The sequence below is a fragment of the Schistocerca gregaria genome, unplaced genomic scaffold (assembly GCF_023897955.1).
Source record: "Schistocerca gregaria isolate iqSchGreg1 unplaced genomic scaffold, iqSchGreg1.2 ptg000665l, whole genome shotgun sequence".
NCBI classification, from domain to species: Eukaryota; Metazoa; Arthropoda; class Insecta; order Orthoptera; family Acrididae; genus Schistocerca; species Schistocerca gregaria.
The window spans coordinates 81,937-97,836 of NW_026062048.1; the positions used below are offsets into that span (position 1 = coordinate 81,937).

The following is a 15,900-nucleotide window of genomic DNA, read 5'->3' on the forward strand; positions in this document are numbered from 1 at the left end:
TTTCACGGGCGTCGGGCTGGAGCTTTTTAAAACCCTGCGTCATAGTCACGCGTCCGTAACAACCGAAATGCCCCTAATAAATTTGAAGCGTGCTAAAAAAAATCGAATTTTGAGAGCTCGCTTTTCGCAGCGTGTCAAATCGGCGAACACCACCACGTGGAGTCCACCGCGAGCCGTGCCGAACTCCCGGACAGAAGCGCTGTGTGACACTCCCCCGACCGTTTGAAATCGCCACCGGCCGGGGAAAACTCGAACCCGATGTGCCCCACCGTCGCCCAATCCCCCTCTGAGCACGCGCCAAGACGACGAAAACTCTGTTCTGATCCCCTCACGCAGCTCAAAAAATTTTTATACGCGCCCCGTAGTCGAACCGCGGCCGAGCGGAATCATCGAGCGCCGACTGGCGATCACCTTCTTCGGCTCTCGCGGGCGCGGCCGGCACTCGGAGAAACGTCAACCTGCGAAGGGCGCGTAGTGTGGTGTCGAGACCTCTCATTCGACGAGGACGGCTCCCGCCGTCTTGTGTTCCCCGCGCCATTGACGCCGCTCGAATCGCGAAGCGGCACTGATTTTTTTTTTTTTTTTTTTTGAACCAATGATAACAACAGACAGCCATTTTTTCCCCTTGCATGAGCGGCGTCTCAATCGGTGCTCGAGTCTCGCCGAAAACTCTCGCCGAAACGCCAAGTGATGGCGTCCTTTCCAGAATCTTTTCGAACTCAAGCATCTATACGCTCTCCGAATTCACGAAGGTATCAATCTCGCCCCTTCCTTGACTACCCGTCCCGCCTCCTCGCGAGCGCACCTCAAAAAAAAAACACAGCCTAATCACGCCTCTTTTCACCTCCCGCGACGCAGCTCCACCTGTCGAAGTCCGGCGAAAGGACCGACATACTGCGTCAGTCAGACCCTGAAGCATACAGATCCGTTTTGGAAGGCGTCCTCGTCGTACCGGTACGCCACCTGTAGCTGGTGGCTCTGAACTCGACCAAGCACCGCAAGCTCACCTCCAGCCTCTCAGGATGAAGGCGTTTTCACGCAACCCGTGGTGTTCCGGCCCGCGCCACCATCGTCGTCTATTCCAAAAATCATAAAAACGGTAATCGCCCCTTTTTTTCTCCAACACAGAAACCGCCACCAGGTCCTGGTACTCGGCTACTGCCACTCCGACTGCCGCACCGTGCGCGACCAGACGGACTCGGTCAAGCTCGAGTTCATCAACACCACTTCAAACGTCTTCAAAAGTCCGTCCTGGTCCCTGTTTCACAAGCGAGTAGGCGACGATTTCGTCGCTTTTCTTCTTAAAAACTGCTCCGTCTTCCAAAGCCTCAGCAATCGCAACTACCTCCAGCTCGCCGGCGCGAGCCTCTCTCTAAAGCACAACCTCGTTGTTCCCGTCACCTCCTCTTCGCAGGGGCCTCCGCGTCGTGGCGCCAACAATTCGACCGCCAAGCTTCTCCGAAACCGCCCCAACAAGCGACCCCGCGCGCCGCGCGACCTCGCCCCATCCGCCAAGCGCGTCAAGAGCGAGCGAGAAACCCGCGCCGCCGTCGACGACCGCGCACTCGCGAGCGAACGCGCCACCCTCCTGTCACAATCTTGTACCAAATTCACACCTTCTCTGACGCCCTCCGCAAACCCCGCGCCCCCTCCCAAGCGCCCCGCCCCGCCCTCCGGACACCAACCCGCATCGAATCGCCCGCCAACCGCCCCATCGTGGTGCGCCAAAACGCCCGCCTTCTGCAAACTGCTCCGACACAAAATCTTCTACTACAACCCTCACGCGAGTACGATACAAATGCCTAAAGAATGGATTCTCGCACAACTCGACCCCACCACCGAGGGCGCGCGAACTCTCGTGCGACACGTCTTCTCCATCTCCCACAGACTTCGCATTCCGCCAAGAATCAACTCGTTTCTCCCAATCGCCAAGTCAATCATTCAAAACAGCAAAAAAATCCTTCTCTGCGCCGCTCTGCAAAAGTATGCACCTATCAAGAACTGCGGCCCCACCTCGCCCTCTCGCCACCATCCCCACCTGCTGCCCCCGCCACGCGCCCCGCTTTCCGGCTCCTCAGACCCTCCATCTAGACACCGGTTAAAAACAAGTCCCCTTCGACCCAAACGCTCGTCCGCGACTCGCCCGCCCTTCCCCAACCGCGCACCTCGTCCGCGCGACAACCGAGAGCCCCGCTGCCCCGTCCTATCCACTTCTCCCGCATCGCCGCACCGCTCCTCGCACCCGCTCGACGACCACTACGAAAACCTGCTCCTGCAAGAACTCATCGACGCCAAAGACGTCCCGCTGCATTGGCTAATCCCCGACAACCAACTCCCGAATTGCTACGTCCCTCACTACGACGCCTTCCTCTTCGTCAGGCACGTCGTCAGGTCTCTGCTGCCACGAGACCTGCTCTGCTCCGCCTACAACTGGTCGCAGTTCGAGAGCAGCATCGACGCCGTAATTCGCCTCGGACGCTTCGAGCAGCTCTTCACGGAGCAAATATTCAACCGCATCAAGCTCAACCACGTCGTCTGGCTCTACAAGGACTCGCGCCCATCCTCTAAGACTCACCACCTACCCCCTAGCGACATGTACGTCAGGAGGAACCTGATGCTAGCCGCGCTGAAATGGATCTTCAATGAAGTGATCTTCACCCTTCTCAGAGGCTGCTTCTACTGCACCGAAACCGCCCCTCACAAGCTTCGCGTATTCTACTACAGGCGCGAAGTCTGGTCCCGCATACACCGCAACGCCGTCAGCGACCTGTCTCTGCGCGGCGTCATCCAACGAGTCGAAAGCGCCAACGTGGAAGAACTTCTGCACTCCAGGCTACTCGGACTCTCCTACTTCCGCTTTCTGCCCAAAAAAAACGGCGTTCGCCCCATCGTCAACTTCAGGAGGAAACGCGCCAACCCGTTCCACGCCGACTACGCCCCCAGCATCAACGACACGATGAAAGTAGTCCAAGAAGTACTGACCTTCGAACAGCAAGAAAACAAAGACGAGCTCATGGCCTCCGGCGTCCTCAAAGACGAGGAAGTCTACCACCGCCTATCGCACTTCAAACAACAACTCCAAAAACCAGACGGCGCCCTGCCAAAACTCTACTTCGTCAAAGTCGACCTCGAGCGAGCCTACGACAACATCAAGCAAACCAGACTATTCGAACTAATCTCCAACGACGTCCTTCACCTCGAGCACTACCTGCGCATCACTTGGAGTCAAACCCGGGTCGACCACAACCAATGCAAATGCTCGTGGAAAAAAAAAATATTTCACCCCTCTAAACACCCCCAATTCCCCCATGTGGCTTCCGAACTCTCCAAACGCCTCCGACACGTCATCTTCACCGACGGCGTGAAAACGGACACCGTCCGTCGCGACGACCTCCTAGACCTCTTGTACCAACACATTTTTTTCAACATCATTCGCGACGAAAAACGCTACTACAAGCAAGCCGAGGGGGTCTCCCAGGGGTCAACGACGTCCGCTCTCCTCTGTAGCCTCTACTACGCCCACCTAGAACGCAACGAGCTTCGAGAATTCTCCTCGCCGTCCGCCTGCCCACCACCCCACCGCTCAGACGCGCCTGGCGAAAACTGGCTCCTACTCCATTGGATCGACGACTTCTTGTTCGTCACAACCAACCCCCTCCAAGCCAAATCCTTCGCCGACAAAATGCACGCCGGATTCGCCGACTACGGGTGCTACTGCAACCCGTCCAAAACGGTCGTGAACTTCGACCACGCCTGCCAAAACAAACCACTGCCCAAATGCCACCTGCAAAGCGGGGACGCACACCCATCTATACTCTGGTGCGGCTGGGCGCTAGACACCCTCACTCTAGACGTCCAACGCGACTTTTCCTTCGTCGGTCGTCGCATCAGGGACTCTCTCACCCGCGTATTCTCCCCTCGCCCTGGCAAAGCTCTCCTAGAAAAAATAAATTCTACCATTTTGTGTAAAGCCCACCCCATGCTGTTCGACGCGTCCTTCAACTCGTCCGACACCATCCTCCTCAACTCGTTCCACATCCTCTTACTCGCCATGATCAAGCTCTGCTGTCTAGACCAGGGCTCCTACCAGTGCGTCCTTCGCAAACGCCACCCCCCTCTCCCTCTCACCGCGGCGGCGGACCCCCAACCCCCCCGGCAAACACACAAGACAAACGCTCGACACTTGTACCGCGTCATTCTCAGCGCAATCAACAAGCTGAATGAGTTCATTGAGCAGAAGTGCTCAGCCAGGTCAGCGCCGACCGCCGACCGCCGCACCCGCGTCCTCAGTCACGACGCGGTCGCATGGCTCGGACTCCAAGCCGCCCTCCTCGCCTTCTCCAAAAAATGCTACAAGCCACTTCTCAAACGGATAAAGAAGCTCCTCTCCCGCAAAAAAATCGAAGCCCACCTGCTCCCTCAGCTCGAAATCACTGTGCAAACAGGAAGAGAAAAATTCGCCAACACCTTGTATTGAGCGGCACAACTAAAAATAAAGCGCTCTCTATCCACGACCATTCTCTAATACACAGAAAACCGCGCGCAAACTCGCCCTTTCCTTGTCTGCAAATTTCGGGTACAGAAAATTTTCTCTGTCTGTCACTGGTGCTGCCGCAGCACCCCCTCCGTCACGAACGCCTGCTCCATCTGCACCACTCGTGCGGACGTCCGACCTCGACAAAGCGCTGTCCCCCCCGTGTGGCATCGGGGCGAAAAATTTTCGACCACGGCGCCGCGCAAAACGCGCCCGCTCTCTCGCATGGATTCGCAGCGCATGGAGAACCCATTCAAATGCTGCCTGAGCCCACCCCCTCCGTTTTTAGGCAACCGCAGTTTCCGCGCCCCCAATATGCACGCAGTATTTGTACGCCTCACGAGTTTAAAAAAAGAAACCTACAAAAAAGGGGTGTCACTAGAAACTTTTTTTTTTAGCGCTTGTCTTTCCTCTCACATGCTCCCCAGAAAGAGAGCTAAAGATGTCTGTTATCAAGCAAGGCTACCTTACCAAACAGGGCAACGTCCGAAAAAACTGGAAAAAGAGGTGGTTTGTCCTGTACCCCGACAGCCTATGCTACTACAAAAACCAGGTGCGTACCTTCAAAAAGACGCGCCCCGCGCGGTTCTCGGCAACGATTCTAATTCTCTCTTCCGTTGCTTCAGAAAGAGGCCACGCATAACAAGGCCCTGCGGTCGGTGCCGCTAGACGGGGTCGAATTCATCCAGATTATCTCATATAAAAAGCACCAGAATTGTATCGCGCTCGGCACTCGCAAGAGAATATATCACCTTATAGCTGATAACGAGGGAGAAATGAAGGAATGGCTAGAAGCTTTTCAGAAGAGTATTCCTGATGCCGAAGTGCGCACGGTAACGGAAGAGGACCAGCTGACCTACAAATATTTGTCGTCGGACCACCTCAAAACTAGCAATCTATCCAAAGCGATATTGAGATCTAAACAGGCCAGAGCGGCTTATCAGAACACTGGGACGCTGCATTATGGAATGGCCCCGTCTCCTATGAACCCCATGATTTCCAAGCAGAGACTGGTGCCCTTGGGAGAAATGATCAAGGAAGAAGTGGAGTCAGTTAATGAGGTCGTCGAGAATTTGGATTTGGGTCCTGATACAGATGACAAAGTAATCATTGACGATTTTGAGATGATCACTGTCATCGGCCAGGGCTCATTCGGGAAGGTAGTCCAAGTCCTTCACAAAAAGACCAAGCAGGTCTACGCCATGAAGTCTCTGAATAAACGTTCGATCATTGAACGAGGGGAACAAGAACATACCAAAGCGGAAAAGGAAATTCTGCAAACCGTGAAACATCCCTACTTGATGTGCCTTCACTTCTCTTTTCAAACACCTGATAAACTCTACTTAGTCATGGACTTCGTTAATGGAGGCGAACTCTTCTACCACCTTCAACAAGAAGGCGCTTTTAGCGAAGAAAGAGCCAAATTTTACGCCGCTGAAATTGTCTCTGGCCTTGAGTATTTGCACCAAAACGGAATAGTATATCGAGACCTAAAACCAGAAAACATCCTTCTGGACTTCGAAGGGCACATCAAGATGATCGATTTCGGGTTGTCCAAGCAAGGCCTCAACTCACCGAATGCTCGCACAAGAACCTTCTGCGGAACACCAGAGTATCTCGCCCCAGAAGTCCTTCAGGGCGCCCTCTACGGCAAGGTCGTCGATTGGTGGTCTCTCGGCACCTTCATCTTCGAAATGCTCACCGGGCTGCCCCCGTTCTACGACGAAGACGTCCAGCGCATGTACACGCTCAAACTCACCGCAGAACTCGAAATCCCAGAATACATCAACAAGGACGCCAGAGACTTGATCACCAGGTTCTTAGACAAAAACCCGGAAACTCGACTCCAAGACATCAACGAGATCAAAGCCCACCCGTGGTTCTCCACCATCAACTGGAGTGACATCGAGCAAAGAAAAATGACTCCACCCTACAAACCTCCTGTATCTGACCCGAACTCAATCGTATGCATAGACGAAGGATTTCTGGGAATGACTCTGGCAGACGTCTGCAGCGATCCTAGCGACAACATACAGGCCCACTTCGAAGACTTCACTTATAGAGCGTCGTAGCTGTAGCCTCCAATTTATCAAGTACCCCTGCCAAATTTTATGTGTATTTTTCTCTCGATATACGCCATCTCCAAAAAGGACTACCTGTGCGTGCAGCACCTCTAGTTTTCTATGGATGAAACCAAAAAGCGTCTCTGCTAACAACGCGGCGTTGCTCCTTCTATTCTGTCTCCTCTATACCCATTATGCGCAAATTTCACATGCAAAAAACAATTTTTGTACTTTTGATGAGCTCTCTCTCTCTTTGTTGATATTGTGTGTGCACATGTTCGCTCAATGACCCGTTAACATGATCGGCGCACCCCTCCTCGACCTAGACCCACGACGTGTCGAGCGAGTCCGTCGATTGTTCGCGAGGGACAGAAACGAGCACACCAAGTAGGGGCGAGCTGGGGCGTATGCTCCGTCGGGAGAGGACTAAATATGAAAAATATTGCGCAGAAAATCGAGCCAAGAATGGCGTGACTTCTTTTTTTGACACATGTGCGCAGCCGAATAATTCTTGTGTTTATTTGACGGTGTCCCCCCTCTGTACCTGTTGTAAAATTGTGAAGACCGTTTACGGGGGACCTCTGCCACCTTCAAACTCAGAGCGACGGAACCGCCCTCACAGAGTCGCCTCGCCAGAAAGATTCGATTGCTTCCCTAATTTGGGACAGAGAAACGGCTAAAAATGACCCTTGGCTCGTAAACATCTCGAAAAAAGCTTGTACTGCTCTTTTTTCCGAGCCGGAGATGAGGTGGGGAGATACTCCCATGACAACTTCTGGGCATAAGCGCTTTGTCGCTGCAGCATGAAAAAAGTCTATAGTTCCTCACCCTGAACGCCTTTTTCAGCTCAATTCAAACCTAGCACCAGAAGTTATTGCGTAAAGCAGTTTTTCTCTGAGTTGTCTCTTGCTGTTATAGGGAGGAAGCTTTAGCATGTTAAAGCAGGTGTTGGCTGTGGGTAGAAAATCTGTGGTATTTTCGCTTTTACGAATGCAAAAAGGAGGGTTCAAAGTTGCAAAGCCCAGAACGGGAGGCCTTGAAACGGACGTCGTGAATTTCAAAAATAATTCCTGTTGCTCGTCAGAAAACTCTTCTAGGACCTCCCAAAGCATCCTGATAGTATGATGATTTGCATGAAAACCGTTCCCAAAAGTAGCGTACGCCTTAAGATCCTGGACGTCGAGACGGCCTCCGCCGCACAAAACGATCATAAGTTCTTCTTCACTGAATAACTGAAGCCATTCAAGCTTGATGATGTCAGCTAAACCCTCCAAAAATGCATCCGACTGGTCTCGAATCGACGAAACGAGCTTGTATTTGGTCAGGCGTTTTGCAAAGTAATTGCGATTCTCGGGGGTGACAGAAACATTGCTCCCGTCTGAAACAAGCTCTTGAACGCCACCTAAAGCCGTTGACGCTACAAAATAAAGTCCCAAGTCGCTGACATTTGGATCATCCAGCATTTTTCTGACGCCCCGATACAACTCACAATCCAGAGATCTGAGGTCCTCTATACCCGTCGGATATCCAAGAAGGTAGCTTAAAAAGAACGGTGCTAGGGGCAATTCGAGCAAAATCATCTCGTAAATGCATTTACCTATAAGGCGGCCTAAAAAGGTAAACTTCCTAATATGGTCTTCTACATAAATAGCAGATTTTGGGTTTGGATAAAGCTGATTTTCTGGTGTACTCAAAAAAAGACCGTAGTCAGGAGAGAACGCCAACTTGGTCACTTCTGAGAGGAATTCACGAAGTAAGCCGCCTCCATCGATGCCAGGCTCTGCTACTCCTTGTTCGCTCATGAACTCTATCTTGATGGGCCCTTTAAGCTGTCCTTGTAACGGATTCAGCTTGTTGAAGGCATCTGTCAAAAGTCCATTTCCGCGTTGAATGCAGATGACGCGCACTGAATATTCGTCGTAAAGGCCATTGTACGACATATGCTTATCCTGTTCTATGAGCTTGTGAAACAAAGCAACCCTTTTGAGAAAGGGGATGACGAAAGGCACATGGAGGCTCATAATCGCTTGAGGCTCAGATTCGTCTATCAAATTTTTAGAGTCAATTTCCTCGATTGTAAAAACTGAGTCAGGAAGGACACTTTTCATAGCGTGGTTTCTTTTTTTCAAAATTCTTATCAGCCTATTAAACGCCTTCATAAATTCAACGAACGAATTTGGAATAGGCATTGATGGGTGATGCTCTACACGAAAGACTAGTATACCCTTTAAGAACAAAACAATATTCCGGAATTGAGTCAAATCGACCAGTTTTTTCATCATCGGATGCTTTTGGCTTTGATAGAGCGACAACACATCCATTTCTTGGTAGGGAACAGAAGAAAGAACATGCTCGCAGCATAGGCAAAAAAACGCCAAAACCAGTGCTCGAGAATCAGTCGCGGACAGAGGTACATCTACAAACTTTTGTTGAATGTGAGGCCAAAGACATATGACCGGCTCAGCAAGATCGTTCATAATATGTGAAAGCTTAGAGTGCGTCTGGATGACAAAAAACAGTTTTGCTATGCTTGAAATTTCTGAGCACAGGTGTAGCTCAAGCCCTTCAGAATCAGGCATACGACCAACCTCTTCAACTCTGAGCTGAAGAAAAGCCTTAACCGAGGATTTTAAAGCACCCAAAGTCGATTTTATATCTGCGAATCTTTCAGTTGCCTGATGGTAACTCCAAGTCTCATCTTCTAAATCAATACGAGCGTCTACTTCCTTTATGTATTCGTCAGAAAATTGATGAAACGCCTCAACATAATACGATAATTCTTTGGTAAATCGTTTCCCAGCTTTTAAATCTTGTCCGCTCTTTTGGTAAAACTTTATCGCGTATATCAAAAAGTTAGATACCTGCTTGTAACTGTCGCCGTTAGCTGACAATATAGACCAAGTAGGATTGAATCTTGCTATTTTTAGAAGCATAAGAATACATTCAAATGCGCTGCTAGCAAATCCAGGGAACTCTCGAGAACACAGGTGGTCAACATGCTGCGAAGACAACAGGTTGAACATGAATCGGTTTTGGTCGGCCAGAATAGCAGAATCTTTATGCATGTCCGCACCTAGCTGAAAATAGATATAGATGCGAAAGCATATCATGAATCTTAGGTAATGAATTCGAAGGTAGGTTTCACAATCTTGTTGCCAGGACATGCTTGAAAGTAGCTTTAAACCATTGTGTTTTCGAACCAATCGCAAGCCTATTTTCTTGGCTGACTTGGTGATTGCATCAGATATTTGGACGTTATCTACATGAAAGTACTCCGGATTTGTCAATTTGAAGACGAATTCGAGCAACTGATCAAGAAACGCAACGTCATAAATGTAGGCCAAACTAGACAAAATAAGTCCAGAAAAGTCAGACACTTGAAGTATCCATTGCTCTCGATTCTCGTCATGTAAGGAAAGTTCCAGGTATTTAGGGGATGATAAAACGGGTATCAGATCTTTCAAAATGGTGCAACTGTCATCAATTTTCTTTGTAAAGAAAAGAAACTCTCGCAATATTTTCATATAACATTCGTTGACGTAATTACTGGTAGATATGGCTGAGAGATTTTCATTTTGGCTGGAAGATGATTCAGCAGCCAATCTGAAAAATACCCAGTTAGAGTAAACAGCTTTTCTGTAGTTAATTATCGATAAAGAAATCCTCCAATGATATTGTACGAGTTTTATTAGGAAAAGCCGTTTTCGCTGTTTTTCTCTTTCTTCTCTAGATTTACGGCTATGGTTGACTTAATCGTTGACAAAATAACAAAAGAAGGTTACAATAATTGGGTGGGTATCGATTACAAAAGCGGCAAAAAACGAACAAAATTTGCTTGATAATCCTTTGAAACAAACATTTTCGTGACATTAACGTACTAATAGCGCTTGCTGTGCTCGAATTAGAGTTCTTGAGGCATATTTTCTTCCCGGTAAAAAACATGGGCTATTGAAAATGCTAAACATGCAAGTAAAATTTGTTTACTTCAATATTTTTTTTATTCACCATAGCTTACAGATTTACGAATAGCGATTGACCGAATACCAAAGTGACGATTACAATAACTATTTTAAAACTCATTTTTTGATATTTTTTCTCCGTTCTTCCCGAGCTTTGATGCCTTTCTGCCGAGCGGCCTGAGCTTCTTCCACTAAGCTTCTCAAATCAGGTGGAATATCAGCCAGCGATGAGTAAGTCAGTCGCTCGAGTGTTCCTTCATCTTTTATCATTTCCTCGACATTTTTGCCAAATTTAAACCAGCCCAGATTGTCAGCAATCAAATGATACTTATTGCAGCCAGGGCATTGTATGATGACGACCCCCTTGGTGTATGAAAGATTGGAAAACTGGCGGGCAGATCTTTTCCCACATATTTTACATGTAAACAAAAGCGTTAAAATTCTGTCTTCTGGCAAGAGGTCGATTTTGCCTATCGTGACATTTTCGCTAGTTTGGGACAGCTCTCTACGCCCAGCCTCCGATATCCATTCTTCCACCGGCTCAACAACTTTTTCAACTTTTTTATTGTCATGCAAGCATAGATCAGTATGTAAATCGTTATCACTGTGTGCGCGCTCAGGGTTTTCGATAGGAGCCAATTTACCCCTTACCCTATTGGACGAGCGCTTAGAAGGATGGTGAGTGCCTGGCACGCAATAGCTGCGAGACAGGCATAGTGTTGCGTAGTTAAGTCGGAAATGCAATTTATACAAAAATCGGGTAGGCGTTTGTTTGTGTATAGTATTTTCAGAATTACGTGCGTGTGCAAGTAGACGGCACAAAAGGCCCAAATATTTCGAGCCGGTAATCATGTTGCTTATTATGAGAGATATCAGAACTAAAGTATAAACATGACAGAAAAAGGGGCTTCAGAAGTTAAGACTAGCATTAAATAACGAAGTAAACTGTTACAAGGAAAACATTAAAAAAAGAAAGAGGTTAGTAAATGCTAAGAAAATTAATTTACAGTTTTTATTTCAACTGTCTGCGTCGTATAAATTATGTCTTCTAATCTAGAGTACGCACTGGATTTGATGCGCCGTCTTCCACCGATAAATACGGATGAAAATCTGTATGATTTGTGCGACTTAGTGCCAAAGATTCTAGAAGAACTTTTGAGTAGCGTCGATCAGACTTTGAAGATAGCGCACGACAACAAGCAAGGGAAGGATTTTTTGTTGTGTGATTATAACAGAGATGGCGATTCTTACAGGTAGGTAAATTAGCAAACATTGCTTAATTTTGATAGAATAAACCAAAATTATTCTTCGTTGTTTTTACTCTTTCAGGTTTGAGGTCGTGAGCTAATTGTCTATTTTACGTAATCTGCAACAAAAACCAATTCAAAACATATGTACTATGGTTATCTGTTAGGTCTCCATGGTCGAACGAGTACCAACCGCCATTTCCTGATGGTATCACGCCTAGCCCCGCTCTGAGAGAGCTAGAAATCTGGGCTAATGAGGCGTTTGACATATACCGCGAGCTGTAGGTGGCATTTTATTTTTCTGTTACGCTTTCTTAAATTGGTAGATTGACATCTTTTAGTTATTTTGAAGGAGGTCTTTCTTCTTGCTATCTATGGGATACTACAGATGGTCTCGCTGGTGTAGTTCTTATTAAAAAAAGTAGGTGGGAACAAGATGTTAGAAAAAACTCTTTTTAAGCCAAAATTAACGTTACTGACTTTTTTGATTCAGCCCAAGACCAATCTAAGCAAGGCCAGCCCATGCGAGGCACTTGGGACTCTATTCATGTCGTTGAGATAGCTGATCAAAAAGAGTCGACGGTGTACAAGCTGACATCAACTATCATGCTTTCAATTCAAACCAACACCGAGCAAACTGGTGACGTTTGCTTAGCTGGTAACCTTACGCGCCAAGAAGAAGGTACATTTCCTGTGAAGAATCAGAAGTCTCACATAGCTAACTTTGGGAGGATGATTGAGAATATGGAGAATAAGCTTCGAATGACCACGGAAACTATTTACTTTGGAAAAACCAAAAACATTGTATCGGACCTTCGTACTATTATGTCGGCTTCATCATTGAAGGCGCGTCAGACCGCCATGAAAAATATAAGTACTGCTATTAGCCAGCAACAGTAATGGGATATGATAGGGATATGATATAAATGGGCATAGCTCGCCTGCATCTTCCCTGTTGCTCATTGATGGTTTGAGATCAAATTCTTTTAACAAAAAGGCCTTTGAAACTAGAAATTAAAAAACAATAATAAGCTTTTGAGGTTGGCATTTATAAAAATATAAGCCCGAATCTAGATTTATTATATATGTAAACATATTTTTGAAACTATTGCTTTTCCTCTCATTCAACACTTAGTATTTGAACTTGTTAGTGTCGATTAGGAATCATAGGCAGAGGTAAATTTTCAAAGAGACCTCGCAAACCTAAAAAGTATCAAAAAGAGGTGTACTTCAAATAGGATTTGAGAAAGTACGTGTTCATCTCCGCTCTATGACAATCTGGCGTCATCGCCATTGTTTGATGTTCGGAAATACCAGATAACTTTGTAAAGGCATTCGTTTCGCACAACAACGACAATCAGAGAGAAAAAGGCTGGTGAGGAAAAATGCTTTACCCCACATAAACAGTAGTGTGCCTCGAATGAAGGTAAATCCTCTGAATCGGGTTTTTCACTGTAGCCTCGTAATAAATGTGTTCAAGATGAAGGAATGACTATCTCTATATGAACTATTGCATGAAGGTGGGTCCATTGTAATGGCTACTCGCGATAATTGATATAACAGTCTGTACAACATACCTCTGTTTTCGAAACTATTACCTTCACAAAACCTTCTAGACGACAACATAATTTTTTGTCTGAAATGTCTGAATTATACAAGAATTCTATCAGGGGACAGTCTATAGACTATGTTTTCTCATACATGATAACGGTATTTTAAATGTTGCAGGTTACTGGCTCTATTTTTTTGTATGAGTTAACAGAAAAGCGTGTTAGGAGAGAAAGACCATCAAACTGATCTCTATGAGCAAGAATATACCTTCACCCCTCTTCTTTTCTTATATACTATATTCGGTCTTGTACACTAAACATAGATTGTTTTTTTTTTGAATTCACCCTGACTACTAATTCCTTCTGAAAATTACCGTCTCAATAGAAACGGTTAATGCTATGAGACGTAATATTTTATTGAGATTCATGGCTTTTTTGCCATCCTATTACCTTGTATTATTATTCAGCACAAATTCTATTATTTTATTCAAGGTCCCTCTATCTTCACTACAATTGTGCACTTAAGATGCACACTATATGGCGCAACCATTCAACCCTCAGCTGCTAACGTCTACAGCTTAGCTTACAACAAAGCCCAGACTATTTTAAGAGTTATGTCTGAAATGCGTTTAAACTGAAATAAACTATCGGGTCGGCAACGCTAACAATTAGAATGCTGACTCAATTTTTTTGATGAAGAATCTTATTCAATTGACCAAAGAAATAGGTATAGGTAAAAGAATTATGTGAACAAACACAAAAAAGCAAGTTCAAAATTATTAGCTACTAGCTGCATTCTCTTATTAACGTATAAACGTTCGTTTTGACAATAAATTCATTGGACACTTCCTTCAGAGGTACGAGGCTTTACCGTATTTCTTGTGTCTTCGATAAACCAAAAACTATATAATCTTTCTCGAAAAATAAGCTCAAAGGAAAATGCATATTTGACGTAGGTTTTTATTTCATTTTTATGCCATGCTTGAACGAATCGCCTCCTCCCTTTTATCCAAATACCTTGGTGAATATATAGAAGGTACTCATACTAAATACTATGCATATAAATGGGATATCATACTATGCTGTTTCATATGTTGTGAACTCTGCTAATTTAATGTTTTTCTAGGATTAAATGCTGAAAATCTCAAATTCAATCTAAGAGCCGGGAACTTAGTGCTAAAGAACCTGCGCCTCAAAAAAACTGCATTTAAGCAATTAGAACTTCTTATCTCATTCAAGGATGGTAGCGTTTTATCGTTAGTTTTAATCTAAACAAAATTTCTGTATTTGAGCTCACAGAAGATTATGTTATGTTACTGCTTCCTGATTCGTTTTATTTAGGATATGTTGAAACCCTGATTATGCAAGTTCCATGGAGCGCATTAAATAGCAAACCCGTGGTCATCAGAATATGTGGTGTTTACGTTGTTTTGTCTCCTAAAAGTCGAGATCAGGTAGGCCATCTAATTTTCTATAGCATTATTTGTTGTACTACCATTTGAACTGACCCTTTATTTAGTCTGCAGAAGAATTCAAGCATAATACTCAATTGATGAAACAGCAGATGTTACAGATAGCACATGCCTTAGGACAAGATAGGTTTGAAAAAATTACAGGTAGGTACAATTTTTTTAAATGTAAAATGCAGATGCACTTTTAAAGCTTGGAACTAATTTTATAATGAAATTGATAACGCAGAGGAAAATAAAAAAAATTCTGGATTTTTCGAGAGGATGACTGCAACTGTAGCCGATAACATTCAAATTTTTGTTGACAAAATTCATATCCTCTATGAAGACGACATTTCTAGTCCAGGTGAGCCCTTTTCTTTTGGTATTACGCTGGACCATTTTCACGTACAAAGCACTGATGAAAATATGAATCCAACTTTCTTGAACGTGGGTAAAGACATGATATATAAATTAGTTGATTTAAAGGATTTTGGGATTTATTTGAATACGACAAAGAATTTCAATGTATCGTTTGTTGAGTACGAAAACATAGAAGAGCTTAAGGATAAGTTAGATGCTATGATTCCCGTTGGCGATAATCCTTCTATGAATCATTATTATTTATTGAATCCGTTATCATGCAACCTCAAGGCTATCTATAACAAAAAGAAGGATTTGTCGATTCCCTTGTTCCAAGTGTGTGCTGAGCTGTCTAAAGCAGCCCTAGGGCTGAGTTCGAGTCAATATAAGCGAATTCTGAATGCACTAAATTATTTTACTTACTACGTTCGGTTCCTCGAGTACATGGAATTTCGGCCGCCACCTAACACCTCCCCATCAACCCACCCTAGGCTGTGGTGGAAGTATGCTATCGACAGCATTAAAACACCTATCGAAAAAAAGAAAACTGTTTACACCTGGGAGCATATTGAAAAATTCTCTGAAGACAGACGTACATACATTCAACTTTATAAAAAGAAATTTTTAAACACTTCAAAGTTTACTTCGTACGAAGATCTAGAATTAGAGAATTTGGAAAAAAATTTAGAATACTCAAATATTCTTATGTTCCGTCGACTGGCGAATGATGCGATTG

The 15,900-nt window shown here is 45.5% G+C and overlaps 4 protein-coding genes and 1 long non-coding RNA gene across 8 annotated transcripts; 4 read left to right on the forward strand and 1 right to left on the reverse strand.

Annotated features, from left to right (window-relative positions):
• Positions 1 to 690: 690 nt before the first annotated feature.
• Positions 691 to 4,224, forward strand: LOC126318357 (uncharacterized). Its single transcript, XM_049993348.1, has 3 exons — positions 691 to 752; positions 1,129 to 4,093; positions 4,204 to 4,224. Exons 1-3 carry the CDS (start codon positions 691 to 693, stop codon positions 4,222 to 4,224), a joined length of 3,048 nt encoding a protein of 1,015 aa, XP_049849305.1.
• On the forward strand, positions 3,891 to 7,469 carry LOC126318284 (RAC family serine/threonine-protein kinase homolog). Of its 4 annotated transcripts, none has more exons than XM_049993278.1 (3): positions 3,891 to 4,864; positions 4,933 to 5,087; positions 5,161 to 7,469. In XM_049993278.1, exons 1-3 carry the CDS (start codon positions 4,306 to 4,308, stop codon positions 6,604 to 6,606), a joined length of 2,160 nt encoding a protein of 719 aa, XP_049849235.1. In that variant the 5' UTR covers positions 3,891 to 4,305; the 3' UTR covers positions 6,607 to 7,469. The 4 variants fall into 4 exon arrangements, with proteins under 4 accessions (XP_049849235.1, XP_049849237.1, XP_049849236.1 ...); XM_049993280.1 differs by having other exon boundaries at positions 4,992 to 5,087; positions 5,161 to 6,750; XM_049993279.1 differs by having other exon boundaries at positions 4,996 to 5,087; positions 5,161 to 6,734.
• LOC126318289 (ubiquitin-protein ligase E3B-like) lies at positions 7,076 to 11,712 on the reverse strand. Its single transcript, XM_049993285.1, has 3 exons — positions 11,623 to 11,712; positions 10,476 to 11,501; positions 7,076 to 10,345 (listed from the first exon to the last, which is right to left on the reverse strand). The coding sequence occupies exons 2-3, from the start codon at positions 10,537 to 10,539 to the stop codon at positions 7,440 to 7,442; spliced, it is 2,970 nt and encodes a 989-aa protein (XP_049849242.1). The 5' UTR covers positions 10,540 to 11,501; positions 11,623 to 11,712; the 3' UTR covers positions 7,076 to 7,439.
• LOC126318294 (F-actin-capping protein subunit beta-like) lies at positions 11,532 to 12,911 on the forward strand. Its single transcript, XM_049993290.1, has 4 exons — positions 11,532 to 11,809; positions 11,971 to 12,084; positions 12,145 to 12,224; positions 12,297 to 12,911. The coding sequence occupies exons 1-4, from the start codon at positions 11,598 to 11,600 to the stop codon at positions 12,701 to 12,703; spliced, it is 813 nt and encodes a 270-aa protein (XP_049849247.1). The 5' UTR covers positions 11,532 to 11,597; the 3' UTR covers positions 12,704 to 12,911.
• A 1,398-nt stretch (positions 12,912 to 14,309) lies between these two features.
• LOC126318298 (uncharacterized) lies at positions 14,310 to 15,255 on the forward strand. The gene is made up of 4 exons (XR_007557246.1): positions 14,310 to 14,389; positions 14,480 to 14,807; positions 14,873 to 14,969; positions 15,052 to 15,255. It is a non-coding gene; the product is annotated as an uncharacterized LOC126318298 (long non-coding RNA).
• Positions 15,256 to 15,900: the final 645 nt, after the last annotated feature.

Bases quoted from the DNA above. Each gene is read 5' to 3' on its own strand.
- LOC126318357 (XM_049993348.1), top strand. From the start codon at position 691: ATGGCGTCCTTTCCAGAATCTTTTCGAACTCAAGCATCTATACGCTCT. The intron at 753-1,128 runs GTATCAATCTCG...TCTCCAACACAG, and splicing joins CGCTCTCCGAATTCACGAAG to AAACCGCCACCAGGTCCTGG. The intron at 4,094-4,203 runs GTCCTTCGCAAA...CGTCATTCTCAG, and splicing joins ACCAGGGCTCCTACCAGTGC to CGCAATCAACAAGCTGAATG.
- LOC126318284 (XM_049993278.1), top strand. From the start codon at position 4,306: ATGGCTCGGACTCCAAGCCGCCCTCCTCGCCTTCTCCAAAAAATGCTA. The intron at 4,865-4,932 runs GTACGCCTCACG...TTTTTTTTTTAG, and splicing joins CCAATATGCACGCAGTATTT to CGCTTGTCTTTCCTCTCACA. The intron at 5,088-5,160 runs GTGCGTACCTTC...CCGTTGCTTCAG, and splicing joins TATGCTACTACAAAAACCAG to AAAGAGGCCACGCATAACAA.
- LOC126318289 (XM_049993285.1), bottom strand. From the start codon at position 10,539: ATGTTTTTTACCGGGAAGAAAATATGCCTCAAGAACTCTAATTCGAGC. The intron at 10,346-10,475 runs GTACGTTAATGT...TCAACGATTAAG, and splicing joins GAGCACAGCAAGCGCTATTA to TCAACCATAGCCGTAAATCT.
- LOC126318294 (XM_049993290.1), top strand. From the start codon at position 11,598: ATGTCTTCTAATCTAGAGTACGCACTGGATTTGATGCGCCGTCTTCCA. The intron at 12,085-12,144 runs GTAGGTGGCATT...GACATCTTTTAG, and splicing joins TTTGACATATACCGCGAGCT to TTATTTTGAAGGAGGTCTTT. The intron at 12,225-12,296 runs GTAGGTGGGAAC...TTTTTGATTCAG, and splicing joins TGTAGTTCTTATTAAAAAAA to CCCAAGACCAATCTAAGCAA.